Source organism: Trachemys scripta, chromosome 6 (assembly GCF_013100865.1).
Source record: "Trachemys scripta elegans isolate TJP31775 chromosome 6, CAS_Tse_1.0, whole genome shotgun sequence".
Taxonomy (NCBI): Eukaryota; Metazoa; Chordata; order Testudines; family Emydidae; genus Trachemys; species Trachemys scripta.
Window position 1 is genome coordinate 25,634,494 of NC_048303.1, and position 19,192 is coordinate 25,653,685.

The 19,192-nt window shown below is 42.7% G+C and overlaps 1 protein-coding gene across 1 annotated transcript in view; it reads right to left on the bottom strand.

The window, feature by feature from the left end:
• The window catches only part of TTC33 (tetratricopeptide repeat domain 33), a 98,028-nt gene that overhangs the window by 10,686 nt on the left and 68,150 nt on the right, over positions 1–19,192 (bottom strand). Inside the window, exon 3 of the mRNA XM_034773566.1 lies at positions 16,884–17,015. Coding sequence (XP_034629457.1) covers positions 16,884–17,015 — 132 coding nt within the window. The remainder of the gene's footprint in view (positions 1–16,883; positions 17,016–19,192) is intronic.

Genomic DNA, 19,192 nt, shown 5'->3' on the forward strand with positions numbered 1-19,192 from the left:
AAGGTCGTTTTGAATTCTAATCCTGTCTTTGTAACCCCTCTCAGCTTGGTGTCATTTGCGAATTTTATAAGCATACTCTCCACTCCAGTATCCCAGTCATTTGTGAAAATATTGACTGGTACCAGACCTAGGACTGACCCCTGTGGGACACCACTAGTTATGCCCTCCCAGTTTGACTATGAACCATTGATAACTATTCTTTGAATACGATCTTTCAACCAGTTGTGCACCCACTTTATAGAAATTTAATTTAGACCACTTTTACCTAGTTTGTTTATGAGAATGTCATGTGGGACTGCATCAAAAACCTTACTAAAAATCAAGATATATCACAACTACTACTTCTCCCCATCCATTAGGCCACTAATCCTGTCAAAGAAGTAAATTACGTTTGTATGGCATAATTTGGTCTTGACAAATCCATGTTGCTTATTCCTCATAACTCTATCATCCTCCAGGTGGTTACAAATTGATTTTTGTTCCAGTATCTTTCCAGGTATCAAAGTTAGACTGACTGGTCTATAATTCCCCAGGTTGTCTTTGTTCTCCTTTTTAAAGATAGGTACTATCTTTGCCCTTCTCCAGTATTCTGGGACCTCACCCATCCTCCAAGAGATCTCGAAGATTACTGCTAACAGTTCCAAGATTGCTTCAGTTAGATTTGTAAGTACCCCAGGATGTGTTGCATCAGGCCCTGCTGACTTGACTACATCTAACTTATTAACATATTCTTTAACTTGTTCTTTCTCTATTTTGGCTTGCATTTTCCCCCTTTTTGTTAGTATTAGTTGTGTTGAGTCATCATTAACCTTTTTAGTGAAGACTGAAGCAAAACAGGCATAAAACACCTCAGCTGTCTTCATGTCATCAGTTAGTAGCTCTCCTTCCCCATTAAGTAGAGGACCTACACTTTCCTTCATCTTTCTCTTGCTTCTAAAATATTTAAAGAACCTCTTCTTACTGCCTTTTATGTCTCTTGCTAGGTGTAACTCATTTTGTGCTTTAGTCTTTCTGATTTTGTTTCTATTCTTTTGTTCTCCTTCATCAATTTGTCCATGTTTCCACTTAATGTAGGATTCCTTTTTGATTTTCAGGTCATTAAAGAGCTCCTGATGGAGCCATATTGGCCTCTTACTCTACTTCCTAGCTTTCCTCCCTATCAGGATAGTTGGCAGTTGTTCCTTTAATACTGTCTTTTTAAAACTGCCAGCTCTACTGAACTCCTTTTTCTTTTAGATTTTTTTCCATTGAACTTTACCTACAAGTTCTCTGAGTTTATTAAAGTCTTCTTTTTTGAAGTTTTGATGTTAACAGATTCTTACAACTATTTCATTGACAAGCTCTAATGCTGCCAGGATTTGGAGCAGTGACCTGAAATTTGATAGAGAGGTTGCCCTGGTGTCGGGGATGCATCTTGTGCCAACCCTGTGAAAATCCTCCCAAATTTGATCAAGTTATAAGCCCCTACAAATCTCTGTTTGCACATGCTCAATAGAGGTTTGTTGGAGGCTAACAACATTATTCTCCAAAGGTTCTGCCTGTGCTGAGCATGCTCATCCCCACACAGCTCCATTGAGTTCACTGGACTGAGCTTTCACCAGTCCCACCAAGTAGCTAAGCACGCTCCATTCCTGAACTGAAGGATATCCAAAAGCTAAGCAGAACTTTTCTTGAAATTCTCTCCTCCTAACAGCAGTGGCTACTATGACACCAGCCTGACTTGTTTGAATGCAGAGGGGACAGGTGATGAGGACAAAAGAATGTTGAGACAGGTGCCTGTAGACACAATGGCCTCTGGCAGCTAGAAAGAGCAAATTCAAGGAAAGCTCTGGGCTGGTGCATGCTCAGTACAAATGAAATCTTCAGATAATTTAGTTGCCAAACTCTAACTAGTCTCATGAATGAACTTCCTCTACTCCTTGGCTTGCCTTCCTTTCATCCTTCCCTTCCTACAACTCTCCTCCTCCTCTTCTGTCATAGATGCAGAAGTTTATCCTCTCTCTCCTACAAACCCCTTCACTTGTCCCACTGACCCATCCCAACTCTTGATCTTGCTCATGCCAATCTCATTCCCTACCTTACTCTCTTCTTTAACTTCTCTCTTCTCTAACTCTTTTTGCTGACATTATAAGCATGCTTTAGTCTCTCCTGTTTTAAAAAAGCCCTACCCTTAATCCCACTTGCCTCGCCAACTACCACAACCAAATCCCTTTTCCCTTCCATCTCTAAGCTCATTGAACAATTTGCATACAGTGTCTGGAATTCCTCTCCTCAAGTTCGATCCTAGACCCTCTCCAAACTGGCTTCCACCCTTGCACTCCAGAGAAACTGCTCACACCAAGGTCTCTAATGACCTCTTCCTAGCCAAACTGCAGCACCAATATTCCTTCCTAATCCACCTTTATGTCAGCCATCTTTGACACAGCTGACCATGGATAACTTCATGAAATCTTGTCTTTCTTTAGGTGGTGACTCTGTCCTCTCCCAGTTTTCCTCATATCTCTCTAATTCCTCCTTCAGCATATCCTTCAGAGGATCCTCCTAATCTCCCCTCCAATTTTCGGCCTGGGTTCCACAAGGCTCTGTCCTTGGTCCCCCCCTCCTATTCTCCCTCTAACAAGGTCTCTCAGTAAATTCATCTGCAAACACAAATTCAGATACCATTTCTATCCTGGCAATTCAAATACCTCTCTATTTCAGACCTGTCATCTTTCATCTAAACTAAAATCTCAGTCTGTCTGACATCTTTTCATGGATGACTAGCTATTGACTAAAATTCAACGTGGCTAAAACAGAGCTTTTTAATTTCCCTCCCAAGCCCTTCTCACTACTTGTTTCTTAATCACTGTGGATATTATCATCCTTCATGCCAGTGAGGCCCTTAACCTGGGCCTTATCTTCGACTCAGACCACAATCTAGGTCCTCACATTCAGCCAATGTTTTAATCTTGCCAATTCTTTCTGCATAACACCTCTAAAGCTAGGTCTACACTACCCACCTGAATCGGCGGGTAGAAATCGATCTCTCGGGGATCGAATTATCGCGTCTCATCGGGACGCGACAATCGATCCCTGAATCGACACTCTTACTCCACCAGCGGAGGTGGGGAGTAAGCGTCGTCGACGGGGAGCCGCAGAGGTCGATTTTGCCGCCATCCTCACAGGGGGGTAAGTTGGCTTCGATAGGTCGAATTCAGCTACGCTATTTGCGTAGCTGAATTTGCGTATCTTAAATCGACCCCCCCCCCCCCGTAGTGAAGACCTGCCCTAAGATATGGCATTTCCTAGCCACACAGCTAAAATTAACTCTCTCTCTCTCTGGTCCAGGCGTTCATCATCTCGCATTATAGTGACACAATCAGGATCCAGGGAAAAACCATCTGGACCCTGACTGTCACATACTGCAACATCCTTGTTTGTGGCCTTGACAAATGCAATTTTGCCCCACCTATATCCACTCAGAATGCTGTTTCAAATCATTTTCCCAGCCTCTCATTTGGACCACATTGCCTCACTTTTGTATCCCTCTATGGGCTTCTGCTTCCCTACTGCATCAAAAACCAGGAACTTGTTTTCATTTTCAAAGCTCTTCAAGGCCTAACCACACCCTCCATGTAATCTCTCATTCACTATCAAGATGTCGACTCTCGCTTCTATGCCACCACCTGCCTCCGAACAAGCACCGTTATGCTTTCTCCCATGGCTACCCTTCTCACTTGATTAGAGCCCTGCCCCATAAACATCTACAAAGCTACCTCATTATCCTCCTTCAAAACTCTCATTAAAACCCTTCCTTTATATGACACTTACAAAACCCCCAAACCCCTGACAATGATTAGGCTGCTGCTTTGCTTAGACCACTGACTACCATACTGACCAATACTGTCTCATTTTTCCCTTTCCCATCTGTCTGTATCCATCTGCTCTCTCTTGTTTTAGACTTAGCACTCCGGGGAAGGGTTGGTCTTTTTGTTCTGTGTTTGTACAGTATCTAGCACACTGGGATCCTGGTCCACGATTAAGTCTATGGTAATATAAATAATAATACTGAGTGGTGTTCCCCAATAATACTAGTGGTGTTCCCCAAGGGTCTGTCCTAGGACCAATCCTATTCAACTATTCATAAATGATCTGGAGAAAGGGGTAAACAGTGAGGTGGCAGAGTTTGCAGATGATACTAAACTGCTCAAGATAGCTAAGACCAAAGCAGACTGTGAAGAACTTCAAAAAGATCTCACAAAACTAAGTGATAGGGCAACAAAATGGCAACTGAAATTTAATGTGGATAAATGTAAAGTAATACATATTGGAAAAAATAACCCCGACTATACATACAATATGATAGGGGCTAATTCAGCCACAACTAATCAGGAAAGAGAGATTGGAATCATCGTGAATAGTTCTCTGAAGACGTCCATGCCGTGTGCAGCGGCAGTCAAAAAAGCAAACAGGATGTTAGGAATCATTAAAAAAGGGATAGAGAATAAGACGGAGAATATCATATTGCCCTTATATAAATCCATGGTACGCCCATATCTTGAATACTGGGTACAGATATGGTCTCATCTCAAAAAAGATATACTGTCATTAGAAAAGTTTCAGAGAAGGGCAACTAAAATGATTAGGGGTTTGGAACGGGTCCCATATGAGGAGAGATTAAAGAGGCTAGGACTTTTCAGTTGGAAAAGAGGAAACTAAGGGGGGGATATGATAGAGGTATATAAAATCATCAATGGTGTGGAAAAAGTGAATAAGGAAACGTTATTTACTTGTTCCCATAATATAAGAACTAGGGGCCTCCAAATGAAACTAACGGGCAGCAGGTTTAAAACAAAAGGAAGTTCTTCACACAGCACACAAGCAACCTGTGGACCTCCTTGCCTAAGGAGTTTGTGAAGGCTAGGACTATAACAGGGTTTAAAAGAGAACTAGATAAATTCATGGATGTTAAGTCCATTAATAGCTATTAGACAGGATGGGTAAGGAACAGTGTCCTTAGCCTCTGTCTGTCAGAGGGTGGCGATGGATGGCAGGAGAGAGATCACTTGATCATTACCTGTTAGGTTCACTCCCTCTGGGGCACCTGGCATTGGCCACTGTCGGCAGACAGGATACTGGGCTGGATGGACCTTTGGTCTGACCCAGTATGGCCATTCTTATGTTATGTTCTTATGAACATGGGTGAACTGAGATTATTCAGAGGTTTATAATTTAGCCAAATTTGGGCAAATTTTCATAGAGAACAGCAAAAGGCACATCCTAGGCATCAAAGTAACCCTCCCCATTGCCAAATTTCAAGGCCCTGTTCCAAAACATGAAGGTATTAAAGCTTCACAGCAAAATGTTCGTAATAATTTTTTTAAGATGGGTAAAACTTTTTTCCCCTAATCTCTTTATCAGAAACAGCTGAACCATTTTAGCTGAAACTTTTAAGAAAAATCAGCAGACACCCAGCTTGGGAAATTTCAGGCCAAATGGTTAAAGTCTGCAGTTGTAAGTGACTGAAAACAGGGTCTTATAATGGGAAGTGTTGAGCAACTTTTGCCTGCAGGTGGTTTTACCAGGTTTACCGATAACAATTCTAAAATTATTTATAAAAGAACAGTTAGGGTTTTAGAAAACTGCAGGCATTTCTAATTTATTGATTTGGAAAATGGGAAAGCTCAGTGGGTAAGTGCAGATACAGAATGAGTAAAAGTGAGTTTGGTGGGAGCACCAAAATGTAACTAAAACTTTCAAGAGAGGTCAAAGACTGGAGTAACAGAAGTGTAGCAGATTAGGATTAAGGTGTATTGGCAGAACTTTCTGAGGAATGTTTCTTATGCTTCACTGTTATAACCTTTTATTTTTATGAGCACCAAATTCATACAAAGAAACATTTTTTTTATTATATATTTGATCTAGAATTGATGGAAAATGGCCAAAGTTTAGTTCATTTGACAAAATATTAAAGTAAATTACACATTAAACAATTAAAACAAATCAATTTTAGTTCTGACTGGATAATCATCAACTTTCATATACTGAAGAACAGATTGAAAGTATTAACTATTTGCTATCTAACTTACTGTTTTGTTGCAGATGAGTCAACTAATGGATTGGCAATGAAAGAATATTTTGTGCCATCAATTTAAAGACTGAGTCACATTTCCTCTGTTCTTTCTTCTTACATCAAAGTGTCTGCACTTTTTCATTACATATTCACTGTACTTCTCTCATTTTTGATGGATAATTTAACACCTGATAATCCTTATTACCTATGATATATTTTCCCATTTTCCCTGTGAACGCTGCCAGAGAAAGCACAGATGTCCGAAGTGTATGTTATTTTTTGGTTGCAATTTTTGGCTACTTCAAATCAGAGGGCATGCAACTTTATCAGATCCCATGGTTCCTCTCTACAACTTTTGCCCCCCAAGTTGGCTTGGGAACAGCCACTTGGGATAGTATTATTGCCTCCCGTGGAAAACCAATGGATTGGCAAAAGCTACAAACAATATTGTGGATACAGAGAAAGTGTTGTCTTCTCCTCTTTGGTGAGACTATCAGAGGCACTGAAGTGACCATCTAACCATACAAAGTCTGAAGTATGGAGTGCCTACTCTCCCGCCCCATCAATACTGGAAGCATGGCTAGTTAGCCCACGTGCAGTGCTACCATTAGACTCCTGATAGTTTAGCTCTAGCCCCCTAGCTTCATCTCAACTCCACTTCCCCCAGCTTCTCGCCAAACACTCCCTTAATACTGTGTGCTAGAATGTGACTGTTGCTGGCTTTGTGGTTGGGGAAATATGCCTTAACAAGAAAAAAAATATTTCACACCAAAACTTGATGAAAATACCAAAATTTACAGAACATACAAAAATAAAGAACTACAAGCTGAATAATGTAAAGAAAAGCTCAATGCCAATTTTTTGGCTGAAACAAATATAAAATGTTTGTTGTGCTGTTGTAGCTGTGTTGATCCCAGAATATGAGAGAGACAAGTAAATGAGTTAATATATTTTATTGGACCAACTTCTGCTGGTCTAATAAAAAATATTACTTCACTTGGCTTGTTTCACAAATATAAAACAAACAGTAACTTTTAAAAGTTTAATTTTGCGTCTCAATTTTGTATTTGTGTTCTTAATAGAAAAGCAAGTGTCCACTTATGATTTTAATATTAATGGCAGAGTTATACTATTCCAACACTGCTCAAAACAGTATTTTACTTACTGCAAAATAATCTGCATACTGTGTCCTTCTTAGGAGAAAAGAATATTATAACAGTATGATAAAACATAATGCCTTAATCCTACACAGAACTATAAAAATGAGTTTTGAGTTATGATTTGTTTCCCTTAGGATGGCAGCAGCCTGGTCTACAGATTTGACTGTTTTACACTGGAACCACTAACTCAGAAGTTACATGGACTAATAAATGTCACACACTATGTTGGCTTTCCCATTGGTTATCATATATTTGTATTTCTAATTAGCTAAATTTGGCAAATGACACAAGAATACAACTAAAGTCTAGAAATGGTTTATGTCAGAATTTATAATAGAAACTTCCAATATAATACAAGAGTTGGCTAGATCTATGAGCAATAATAATATTGGGTATATCTGGCATATGCGCACTCTAGCAGAAATGCAATACTTTGCTCTTTGTTGATCTGCAAACTCCATATTTACAAAAGAGACATGATACTCTATGCCCAATTTCTCTATGAAGAAGTAACAGAAGAGTGATATAGACAGTTCTCATATTACCAAGTTACTTTTACTAAATATACTACAGAACATTTACTAGTATTCTGTGAACTATTATCAAATAATTACATAACTATATTTGTCCAAATAAAGAAAGAAAGAAAGAACACTTAGTGTTGGTTTGTTTTATGTTTGTTCTCTTATTTGTTAATTTGTAAACGTCTATAACAGTGTTAGTTAGCAAAATTCTGCTTTACGCGGCTTTCTTATTTTTATTTGTTTTACAAAAACCCAGAGCCCATTTTGTTTTTCTCATGAAAAGCTACTGTACTGATGATGATCCTAAAGTGTAGGGGAAATGACTGTTTAATTTGTCTTTGGCAGTACAGTGAAATCAACCTTTAATGACCCACTTATAATGACTAAAGTGCAGTGAAGAACTGTTTCTGTGCATTTCAACAGACGAGAAGGTTACTTACTGTAACTGGAGGTTTTTCGAGATGTGTGGTCCCTATCTGGATTTCAAGCGTGGGTGCGCATGCGCGCCATGTGCCAGAGCTGTTCATAGTAGTGTCCGTTGACCTGCACGCACGTCATGCGTTGACTATGTGGTGCATCTGAGGCTTTAAGAGGCTGCACAAGTTGATGCTGCTCCAGTTCCTTCTTACCAGGCAGTAGGAGAGCCTGAAGCAGAGAGGAGGGAGGGCAAGATTGGAATCCAGATAGGGACCACACATCTCAATAAACCTCCAGTTACAGTAAGTAACCTTCTCTTCTTCTTCAAGTGCTGGTCCCTATGTGGATTCCAAGTGTGGGAGAGCAGTACTCAGGAAGGAGGCAGGCGCGAGGTCTCTCGAGAGGACCAACTGTGTAGGACAGCATGTCCGATGGTGGCACCCATCGCCGTGGAGGGAGCAATAGTGTAATGCATGGAGAAGGTGTGTATGGAGGACCAGGTCGCTGCCCAGCATATGTCCTGGCAAGGTATGTCTGCAAGGAAGGCGTATGTGGTAGCATGAGCCCATGTCGAGTGGGCTGTGACCCTGAGTGGAAGTGTTGCGCCTGAGAGATCGTAGCATGTTTCAATGCAGCGGGAGATCCACTTGGAAAGGCGTTGCAAGGATAAGGCAGAGCCTCGGCAACGTTCGGCGAGGGCGATGAAGAGTCGCGGAGATGCGCGGAAGGCTCACTTTCAGTGGAGGTAAAAGGCCAGTGCTCGTCGAACGTCAAAGGAGAGGAAGGCATGTTCTAGGGAGAAAGCGTAGGGTTCAGGATAGAAGAGTGGGAGAGGTATGCTATGGTTGAAGTGAAAGGAGGAAGCCATCTTGGGAAGGAATTTGGGGTGGAGGAGCAGGGAGACTTTATCTTTATGGAAGATGGTAAAGGGGGGGGATCTGCCATCATGGTCGCTAGCTCACTGACACGACGTACTGAGGTGATGGCCACCAGGAAGATAACCTTCCTGGAGATGTGGGCAAGGGGCTTGGTGAGTATCGAGAGGATGAGATTGAGATTCCAAGGGGGAGGGACAGATGGGCTGTTTTCCGGGAGGAAAAACATTGAGGAGTCCCTGGAGAAATCTGGAGGTCATCGGAAAAGTGAAGACAGAGAAGCCATCCCTGGGAGGAAGGAAGGCATTGAGGCTACAAAAACAACAAGGAGTCCGGTGGCACCTTAAAGACTAACAGATTTATTTGGGCATAAGCTTTCGAGGGTAAAAAACCCACTTCTTCAGATGCAGAGAGAGGCTAAATGAACTCAGATAGAGCAATGCACAAGGCCCAAGTGGCAGAGATGAAGGAGGTAGTTTAGAAGTGTAGGAATGGAGACACAGTTGGTAGGAATGTTATTTCAGCTTGCCCAGGCTGCAAAGCGATGTCATTTGGCAGAGCAGCACGTGTAAGTGGAGAGTCATCTGCTATTAGTGAGGATGTTGCGGATGGGTGTAGAGCAGGCCTGGTTTACACTGGATCCCCAACCAAATACCAAGCCCAATATTGGCAAGGCCAAGAGGGGACTATAAGAATCATTGTGGCTCAATCCTTGCGTATTTTGTGTAGGACCTGGGGAGGGAGGGGGATAGGGGGAAATGCACAGAGTAGATGCGCAGGCCAGGAAACAAGAAGGGCATTGCCCAAAGAGTCTGGGCCCAGGCTTCCTTGGGAACAGAACAGGGGTAGTTTGTTGTTCTGTGGTGTTGCAAAGAGATCACAGTGAGGCACGCCCCATTGGTAGAAGAGGGACTGGAGAGTGGGGTCATGGAGTTCTCACTCATGGTTGGTGTGGAAAGATGTCGGCCTGCCAGAGAGTTGCTGGTGCCTGGGAGGTGTATGGCATGTAGCGTGATTTGGTGACAGAGGCACCAATTCCACAGGTGGACAGCTTCCGCGCACAGAGAGGGGGACCAGGTGCCACCTTGTTTGTTTATATAGACGACTGCCATCGTGTTGTCTGGGAATACTAGGACGTGATAGGAGTGGAGGAAGTTTAGAAAGGCTTGGCAGGCCAGATGGACTGCTCAGAGCTCGAGGATGTTGATGTGCATCCATGCTTCTTGCGTGGATCAGAGACCCTGAGCTGTGTGGTTGTCAAGGTGGGTGCCCCAGACCACTAAGGACGCGTCTATGGTGAGGGTGGCAGTGGGTGTGGGGGTGTGAATGGAATGCCCACCAAGACTGTGGAGGGGTTGTACCACCACGAGGGAAGGACCAGCAGCTTGGTGAGGGAGTCTACTTGTGGATCATAGACTATTCGGTGCCAACGTTGGAGGCCATGCATAAGGAGACGGGTATGTGGTGTAATAGCAGTGCAAGACGTCATATGTCCTAGAAGGGAGAGGCACTGGCGGGCATGTGTGCATGGACGATGTCGGAGTGTAGCAAGGAAGGCAACAAGGGCGGTGAAGCAGTCCCTGGGAACAAAGGCTCTGGCTGCTATGGACTCCAAACGTGCTCCTATAAAGGTAAGCATGTGGGTAGGGACGAGGACAGATTTTTCTTCGTTGATGCATACTCCCAGTTTCTGAAGTATGGTGTGCAGTGTGTATGGTAGTCAGGAGGCGGTAGTGGGAGTATGCCAACATAAGCCAGTCACCTAAGTAAGGAAATCGGGTATGTCCCAATCAGCACATATAGGCTGCTAAAACTGCAAAGACCTTGGTAGATACAAGGGGCGGGGGCAGTGGCGATCCCAAAGGGGAGGACACAAAATTGATAACGGGCATTGCCGAAGACAAAGCGAAGGAATTTGCGATAAGTAGGGTGTATGTCTCTATGAAAGTATGCATCTTTCATATTGAGAGCTGCGAACCAGGCTCCATGGGGGAGAAAGGGGATAGTAAGGAGGGTTACCATCCAGAAAAAAAACTTGCAAATGAATTTGTTTAAGGCGTGGAGGTCTAGGATGGGTCGTATACCACTCCCTTTTTTCAGAATGAGGAACTAGGGGGAATAGAAGAAATGGGGTGATGTGGCACAGGTTCTATGGAGCCCTTGCAGAGGAGGGCGGTGGCGTCATTGTGGAGAACATGGAGTTGGGAGAGGTCCGGGGGGCATCCCCCGGGCAGATGGCGCAGGGGAAAGGAAAGGAATTTGATCAGGTATCCTTGATGGTTGACATCCAGCACCCAGTGGTCGGAGGTGATGGAACTCCACGTGTGGGCAGAGAGTGCCAGGTGATCCCTGAATATGACGGGATGTGTGTCCAGAAGGACACAGAAGGGTTATGGGTGGTTCACGGGTCTCAATATAAGAGTCAAAACAATTGTCTGGGTCATCGGTGGGAAGTTGAAGCGGCAGAGACAGCTGAGGGAGAGTGCTGTGGCCATTGAGAGTGAGGTTGATGCTGAAGAGATTCAAAGGTCATTGGGGGTATGGCTGATAGGTGGTGCGAGGACGGAAGGGTGGAGCTGGGGTATAGATACCCAGGGAGCAAGGGGTGACATGAGAGTCCTTAAGGGAGTGAAGGGATTTGTCTGTCTGTCGCTAAACAGTTTATTGTTGTCAAAGGGAAGGTCTTCCAGCGTCACCTGGACCTCCTTTGGAAGACCACCACGAGTCATGCCAGAGGACAACCCCAGACACTACAGAGTGAGAGGCAGTGTCTATAGTATCCACTGCTGCCTGGAGTGCAACTTTGGCCACCAGTCTGCCTTCATCTAGCACGCGTTGGAAGTCCACCAGCCGGGAACAGGACAGAAAATTGTGTTTGTCCAACATGGCCTGGTAACTGGCAATACAAAATTGTAACCCTACTGATGAATAAACTTTTCTCCCCAGCAAGCCTAGTTTCTTGGCACTGCGATCTGGTGGTGTTGATTTGAAGTGCTGCTGATGGGCACACACAATGGCAGCATTGATTACCAGGGAATTTGGCAGAGGGTGGGTGAATAGAAAATCTGTATCCTTGGAGGGGATGAAATACCAGTGTTCCGCTCACTTTGGTGTAGGGGCACAAGAGGCTGGCATGGGCCACACCATCTGGGCCAGTTGTAAAATAGCTGAATGGATGGGCAACGCCATGCAGGAGGGTCCCAGAAGCTGAAGAATGTCCAGGAATTGGTCATGGAGATCCTGAACATCCTCTACTAGGAGGCTGAGGGCAGGGGCCATGCGACGGAACAGGGACTGGTATTGTGCGTGGTCATCCAGGGGGGAGAGGGAAGCTGGGATAAGTGCATCGTCCAGCGATGATGAAGCACCCATAAGAATGGGTGGTTCCTGCGGTGCTGTCATGACCATCAGTGCTCCAACTGCTCTGGTAAGGGGGGAGCCGATGGTGCAGGCAGTACTGGTGGTACCAGTGATGTGGGAGGACGGTCAACCAGGAGAAGGGCCTTGGCTGTCGTCAGCGCTGGTGGAGAGAGATGGAGGACAAGGAGTTCATCAGCTGGAGTAGGGAGCCTGGGGCCCTGTGGTGGTCCCGAATGCGGTGGGGTACCGGTGAAGGGCAACATAAGCTCTGCCGTCGGTGTAAAAGGCGATAAACAGCCTGGCGTGCACGGGATTGGGAGCACCGAGCTCGATGGTTCTAGTGGGGTCCCAGTGTCGGAATCGACAGGGCTGGTGGAGAGCAGTGGCATTTGGAACAATGTTCTGTGCATGCTTTCTTGGAAGCCAGTGCTGAAGTCAAAGGTGAGCCTTCAGCTATCGCGTGCAATTTCTGGCCCGACTGATTCCAGCTCAGGGAGGAAACGCTGCATTTTGAGGTGGTCCCCATCAAGGAGCCATCCATGCCTGTGCTTCTTGTGCATGCAGTAGGGCTCTGGTAATACCGTATGGGAGGGGTCAGCTGAGACTGTCAACATCGGTGATGGGCATTGCTCCAGTGGTTGCACTGGAGCCAGATCTTTCTGTGCACGTGGGCGCATGGCCTCTGACATTTGAAAATTTCAGAGTTGGAGCTCGCTAGCTGCCTGGTTCTGTGATGGGAAAGAGTAGCAAATGGAGGAGCGAGAGACTATGTGGGCTTCGCCCAGATGGTATAGGCAGTGGGTGTGCTCGTCACTCACTGAAAAGGATCGAGGGACAGTTTTTAAAACCGGCTTGATGGGGCATAATACCCCGGCTTGGGAGAGAAGCCCCTAAAGGGAAGAAATCTAACGAAGAACCTAACTGGCTACAGACGAAAAACAGACAACTACCTAACTAACTAAACAAGGAAACGATATACAGTGAAAAAGGTTGAACGCAGTACTCTTAGGTGACTAAGAGCATGGAGGGACAGGGTTTCAACTCTGGCCATGAGTCGGTAAGAGGGAACTGGAGCTGCATCGACCTGCACAGCCTCTTAAAAGCCTCGGATATACCACGTGGTCGACGCACGATGCGGGTCAACGGACAATACTATGAACAGTTCCGGCTCCAGTGCATGGCACACATGCACACCCACACTTGGAATCCACATGGGGATCAGCACTCGAAGGAGGGTGGTAAATAGTGTAGTCACCCAAGGATCTGTACTGGGACCAGTGCTGTTCAACATATTCATAAGTGATCTGGAAAAAGGATAAACAGTAAGGTGACAAAGTCTGCACATGATACAAAATTACTCAAAATAGTTAAATCCAAAACAGACTGTGAAAAGTTATAAAGTCTCACCTCCTGCAGAACACAGGCTATAGAATTTCACCGGTGATTCAATGTGCCAGACTTTAGATATGCATTAGGGGGAAGGACAGCTCAGTGGTTTGAGCATTGGCCTACTAAACCGAGGGTTGTGAGTTCAATCCTTGAAGGGGCCATTTAGGGATCTGGGCCAAAAATCTGTCTGGAGATTGGTCCTGCTTTGAGCAGGGAATTGGACGAGATGACCTCCTGAGGTCCCTTCCAATCCTGATATTCTATGATTCTATGAATTTGTAAGTAAAACATCTTCATCTTGTGATATCAAGAAAATAGACACTGTATATATGTAGTATACAGCTTTCAAATGTTATTTATATGTCACATTTTTTCAAATACAGTAAAGCGTCCTCACTGACGCTTCTATTTAAAAAAAAAAAAATTTTTTTTAAGTGATCCAGCCACACACACAAAAAAGGAAAGAAAACACTTCATATTAATTTCTCATAAATAGCCAAAGAAATGTCAGCCGAAACATTACACCTTTAATCATTCTCTTTTCAACAGGACTCTGAATTCCCTGTAAATGTATTATTCTTGGATCATCACATAGCTGCTTAACTCCATGTATTACAAAAGATCAAATAAAATAAATCAAATATTTTTTTTATTTCAGAATCCATTATTAATCATTTTACTGATGGCCTTTTGCATTTGTTTTCATCAATAGTTCTGCTTGGTTGTGCTTTCAAATTAACACAGCCAGAAAACTGTGTACATAGATATGAATGTCACACGTTTAATTATCACCAACATCGGGTCTCACCCATATTGCTCTTTATTATAGGATAGCTGGTTTGAATGATATTTGAGATAGATATTATTAATTATAGCCACCATTTTATTTGTAGTTCCAGTTCATTAGTCTATGCATTCATGTGAGCTTTTCCTAGGAAACTGTTTTTTTATCTTTATAATTTGGTCCTGAGACACAAAGATCAGAAGTCCTGCACTCTGCTACACTAGCCTTAACCATCCACTTGTTTACTTCTGTCATAAACGTCTCCATACTTTCTTACATACTGACTGCTATGCATGGCATGACTTCCCTGAACTAGTTCAGAAGACCATCACCCACTCCTTCACAAGATCTACTTCTTTTGAAACACTAACAAGGAAAGGTAAGTTGAGGAGCAGTTGGGTATAACTGTTGTGTACCTACTCATGTATCAGTTAAAAATATATATATATATACACACACACACACACCTACGTACGTATGTACAGTATGCATAAGGACAATGTAATTGCCCAGTAAAAGTTTTATTTTTTAAAAACAAGGTATTTTAGTGTACACTTTTGCAAAAAAAGGATCTGCTAAAGGGTCCACCCTATATTTATTCATTTATTTTGTTAAAGAATTTTAAATTATTTAAAAAAAAATTCAACAACTTGCAGTGCGATTCCAGATCTCTGTATATTTTATTTTACACAATGTATGAACCAGCAGGGCTGGAACCAGAGACTATGGGGGTTTTGGGTAGCTGATGCCACCAGATCATCACAGGAGACTTAGTTTGGGCTCCTACAGGAGGGCCCTGTAGGGCTGGGCTTAGCAGAAAGTACCACGTAGCAGGACCTGAGTGGCAGCGCCTCACAGCCCATTGATTGGCCGGTACCAATACTTACACCAGGAAGCATGGAAGAGAGCTGTCTGAGAAACACCACAGACTACCTGCCTCTCTCTGCTTGTGACAGACCCTAAATCTAGCTTCTGACCCTGGTTTGTCCTTGACTTCGGTATTTAATTGTTTTCTGTAACCTGGTGCCCAACACCGATCTCCTGGTAACCTGACCCTGCCTGCCTCCTGACACCTGACTTTCAGTTTGCCCTCTGACCTTCCTTTGACTTTGGCCTACCAGTGACCTCACCTTACCTGCCTCTTAATACCTGATTATCCATCTGCCCACTGGCCTGTCTTGAATTCTGACCTCCTTGTACCTGATTTGGCTGGACTCCCAACTCCTGCTCCAACCACTAGGTATGACCACCAATGTCCCAGTTGTGACACACAAGCACCTATCACACTTACCTCTGGACACATGTACCTACATTTCTTAAACACAATGTAAAACTTATTAACTTATCAGTGCCAAACTAGGTATAAAAGAGGGTTATAATATAATATTTGATCCCCAAAATTAAGTATTCTAATGGAGAAGACAACTCAACCTGGGTTTCATATAGATTTGCTAAATTCATAAACTTCTTGTGGAAAAGAGTAAGGTCTTGTTTAGATGAGTGTTTTAGCCACTGATGTAGTTGCAATGGTGCAAACCCCTATTATAGACATGTTGCGCCAATATAGACCATGACTTGAACAGGTGCAGTGTACATTGATTTCAAACCATGGTAAACTGCACTGCATCCTGATAGGCAACAGGCATCTGTACTTGTGTAGTTAGATAAGTGTAACAACACTATTGGTTTCAAGTATCAGAGGGGTAGCCATGTTAGTCTGAATCTGTTAAAAGCAACAGAGGGTCCTGTGGCACCTTTGAGACTAACAGAAGTATTGGGAGCATAAGCTTTCGTGGGTAAGAACCTCACTTCTTCAGATGCATCTGAAGTGAGGTTCTTACCCACGAAAGCTTATGCTCCCAATACTTCTGTTAGTCTCAAAGGTGCCACAGGACCCTCTGTTGCTTTTAACAGNACAGAAGTATTGGGAGCATAAGCTTTCGTGGGTAAGAACCTCACTTCAGATGCATCTGAAGAAGTGAGGTTCTTACCCACGAAAGCTTATGCTCCCAATACTTCTGTTAGTCTCAAAGGTGCCACAGAACACTATTGGTTAAATCCCTCATGTGAATAAGGTGAATGGCTTTGATCTGGTCAAGTCTTTCACAGACCTGACATTAATGTTATAAAGGAAATGTTTGTTAAGAAACAAAGTAGGAGAGATTACTGGAAATAAAAGGAACAATAATCCTTTGCCTTGTTTACATTCAAGTTTTATAAGAAAATTAAATTACTTTGGCATTTTGGTACTTTTACTCTATCACACGTGGTTCTGAATTCATGATTTGCATGTTCCATTCTTTGAGAAGGCTGTTTTCTTACCAGTCCTATTTCTCCTAATCCAAGCTGAGCACGTCCCAAAGTCTGCCATGCCTCCCAAGAATGTGGATTTCTCTGGATGGCCATTTCTGCTGCATGCACTGCTGGGAACATCTCATGTAGAGCCATCAAGACCTATGAAAAAGTAGTAGGTGTAGGTTAGTCAGGGATATCCAAAAATCGCAAGCAGTTCACAGAAAATTACAAATAGCTAGCTTGCAACAGCTAGAGCCCTCTGCTACTGATTGTGCATATGTATATTGGCACTGAGAGGAGCACAAACTGCCTGCTCTCTTCGTGGCCAACTTGTAGCAGGAGGGAACACATCAGTAGCTGCACCTATGCTCCTCTAGCACAGAGGCCTCTAGTCTGGTTAGCTCCTATGCATATCTACATATGAAATGGGCCACAAACTTGCCCAGTATACACATCAGTGGTAGATTTGACAACCAGCAACAACGTTTCGTGTGTTTAGCCTACACAATACTAACTTTCATCAGAATACTCAGAATCTGACATGCTAGAAATGGGTTACTTTTCCTAGCTTTCATTCTTGTTTCTATCATCTTTAAACAATTTCAGCTTCCTTATTTTCCCTACAAAAGGGATTGTTTTTTAGTTGTCTTGTAAAAACCAGACAGAATTGAATTATCGGATAGCCACTAATAATAATAATAATACTTAGTTCTTACAGAGCACTTTTCATTCATGGATCTCAAAGGGCATTACAAAAGCAAGTTAAATATCCCATTTCACAGATGGGGAAACTGAGGCACAGACAGGTCAAGGGACTTGCTCAGTAGCACAGTAATTTTTGAAATGCTAATCAGTGGCAGCACTAGGAGCAGAATGGAAGTCTCAAGCCCTATCTACTACTAAACCACAGTGGTTCCATTAACTGTGTTTAAACTAGTAACATAATTTCTTTAAATACATAAGAAGGAGAAAATATTAAAGGTCAAACTCTGACACTAACTTGAAGTATTTTTTAAAAAAAATATTTTTTATTAGAAGGCTAAAATATATCAAATATAAATATAGCAAAAACGAGTAACCTAAGACTGGAAATAAACCTTACAAATCACAGATCACATAACAACAAATATATAATTTCCATTGTCATTAACAATGATGGTTATATTTGGAAGCTCTGGGCTTTGCTACTGCAAAGCACTATGCCTAGGAATGAAAATTCACCAATTTAAAAAAGTTGCATATGTTTTAAAATGCAGAGACCCTCCTATTCAGCAGCACAATCCACTTATTTTTCAAGTCCTCCGTGGAACTGGCACGTGCTACCAGGACAACCTCACTTTGAGATCACTATCTCAGACACTCACTACTATGACAATTAAGACACTGACAATTACATTTCACTGAAATGATGGAAATGTCACAACTGATAATCATGTTCAGGAAACTGTTTTCTCAGCAGCTGGCCCACAACTATGAAGATTACTACCAGAGTAGATTAGAATGACTGTGTCTTCATATCAAAATGTAAAACCTATTTCTTGCACCAAGATGTCCCACAATAAATTAAACAAACACCACATATTGACTTGACTGTGGATGGAAGGGAAAAAAGATATAAAGATATTTTGAATGTTTAGTTTTATAACTTGTAAAGTGTTCTCATAGCACTATGATGAGCACAGTAAAAGCACTAGACAGATAAGAAAGCTAATAATTCTGTACAAGAGAAACAAAACAAACACAGCATTCCAATGAACACTTTAAATCCAAGTTTTTGGTGTTTTTTAGTGTGACTACCCTATGGTACAATTTAGAAATCTGGGTTCAGTTTAATTCCACTTGATAATCTTAGAACAGAGGTTAATGGGTGGCTGGATTTTTTTTGAGAAATGCATGATTTAATGCCTTTTTTCCATTTCTTTTTCATATTAGTTGTCAGCAGACCTGCTTTTTGAAGAAAGCCTGAAAAATATTCCACTACTTTTCCAAAACCTTCAGATTATTTATAATTTTGTGTGCACCAGTCGTCCTCCCCCCTTTACAATAGATTTGTAAACAGAACCATTCAATAGTCTTTAATATCTAATAAACAGTTAGGTCCAGTTAGTTTTTTGGCAAGGATATACATCTAAGCTTCCAAATATCCCCCAGTAAAGTCACATGAAATTTCAGAGTCAAATTTCTCTGTGTTCCACCTCATCCCACAATGAATGCCACTCTGCACCACACTTCTCTACTGATCCAACGGACCCTATCAATAATGAGAACTTTCTTACTAATCACAGACATTTTTAAATCCTCTATGCTACCATCCTGTGCTCAAGGGAAAATGTCTG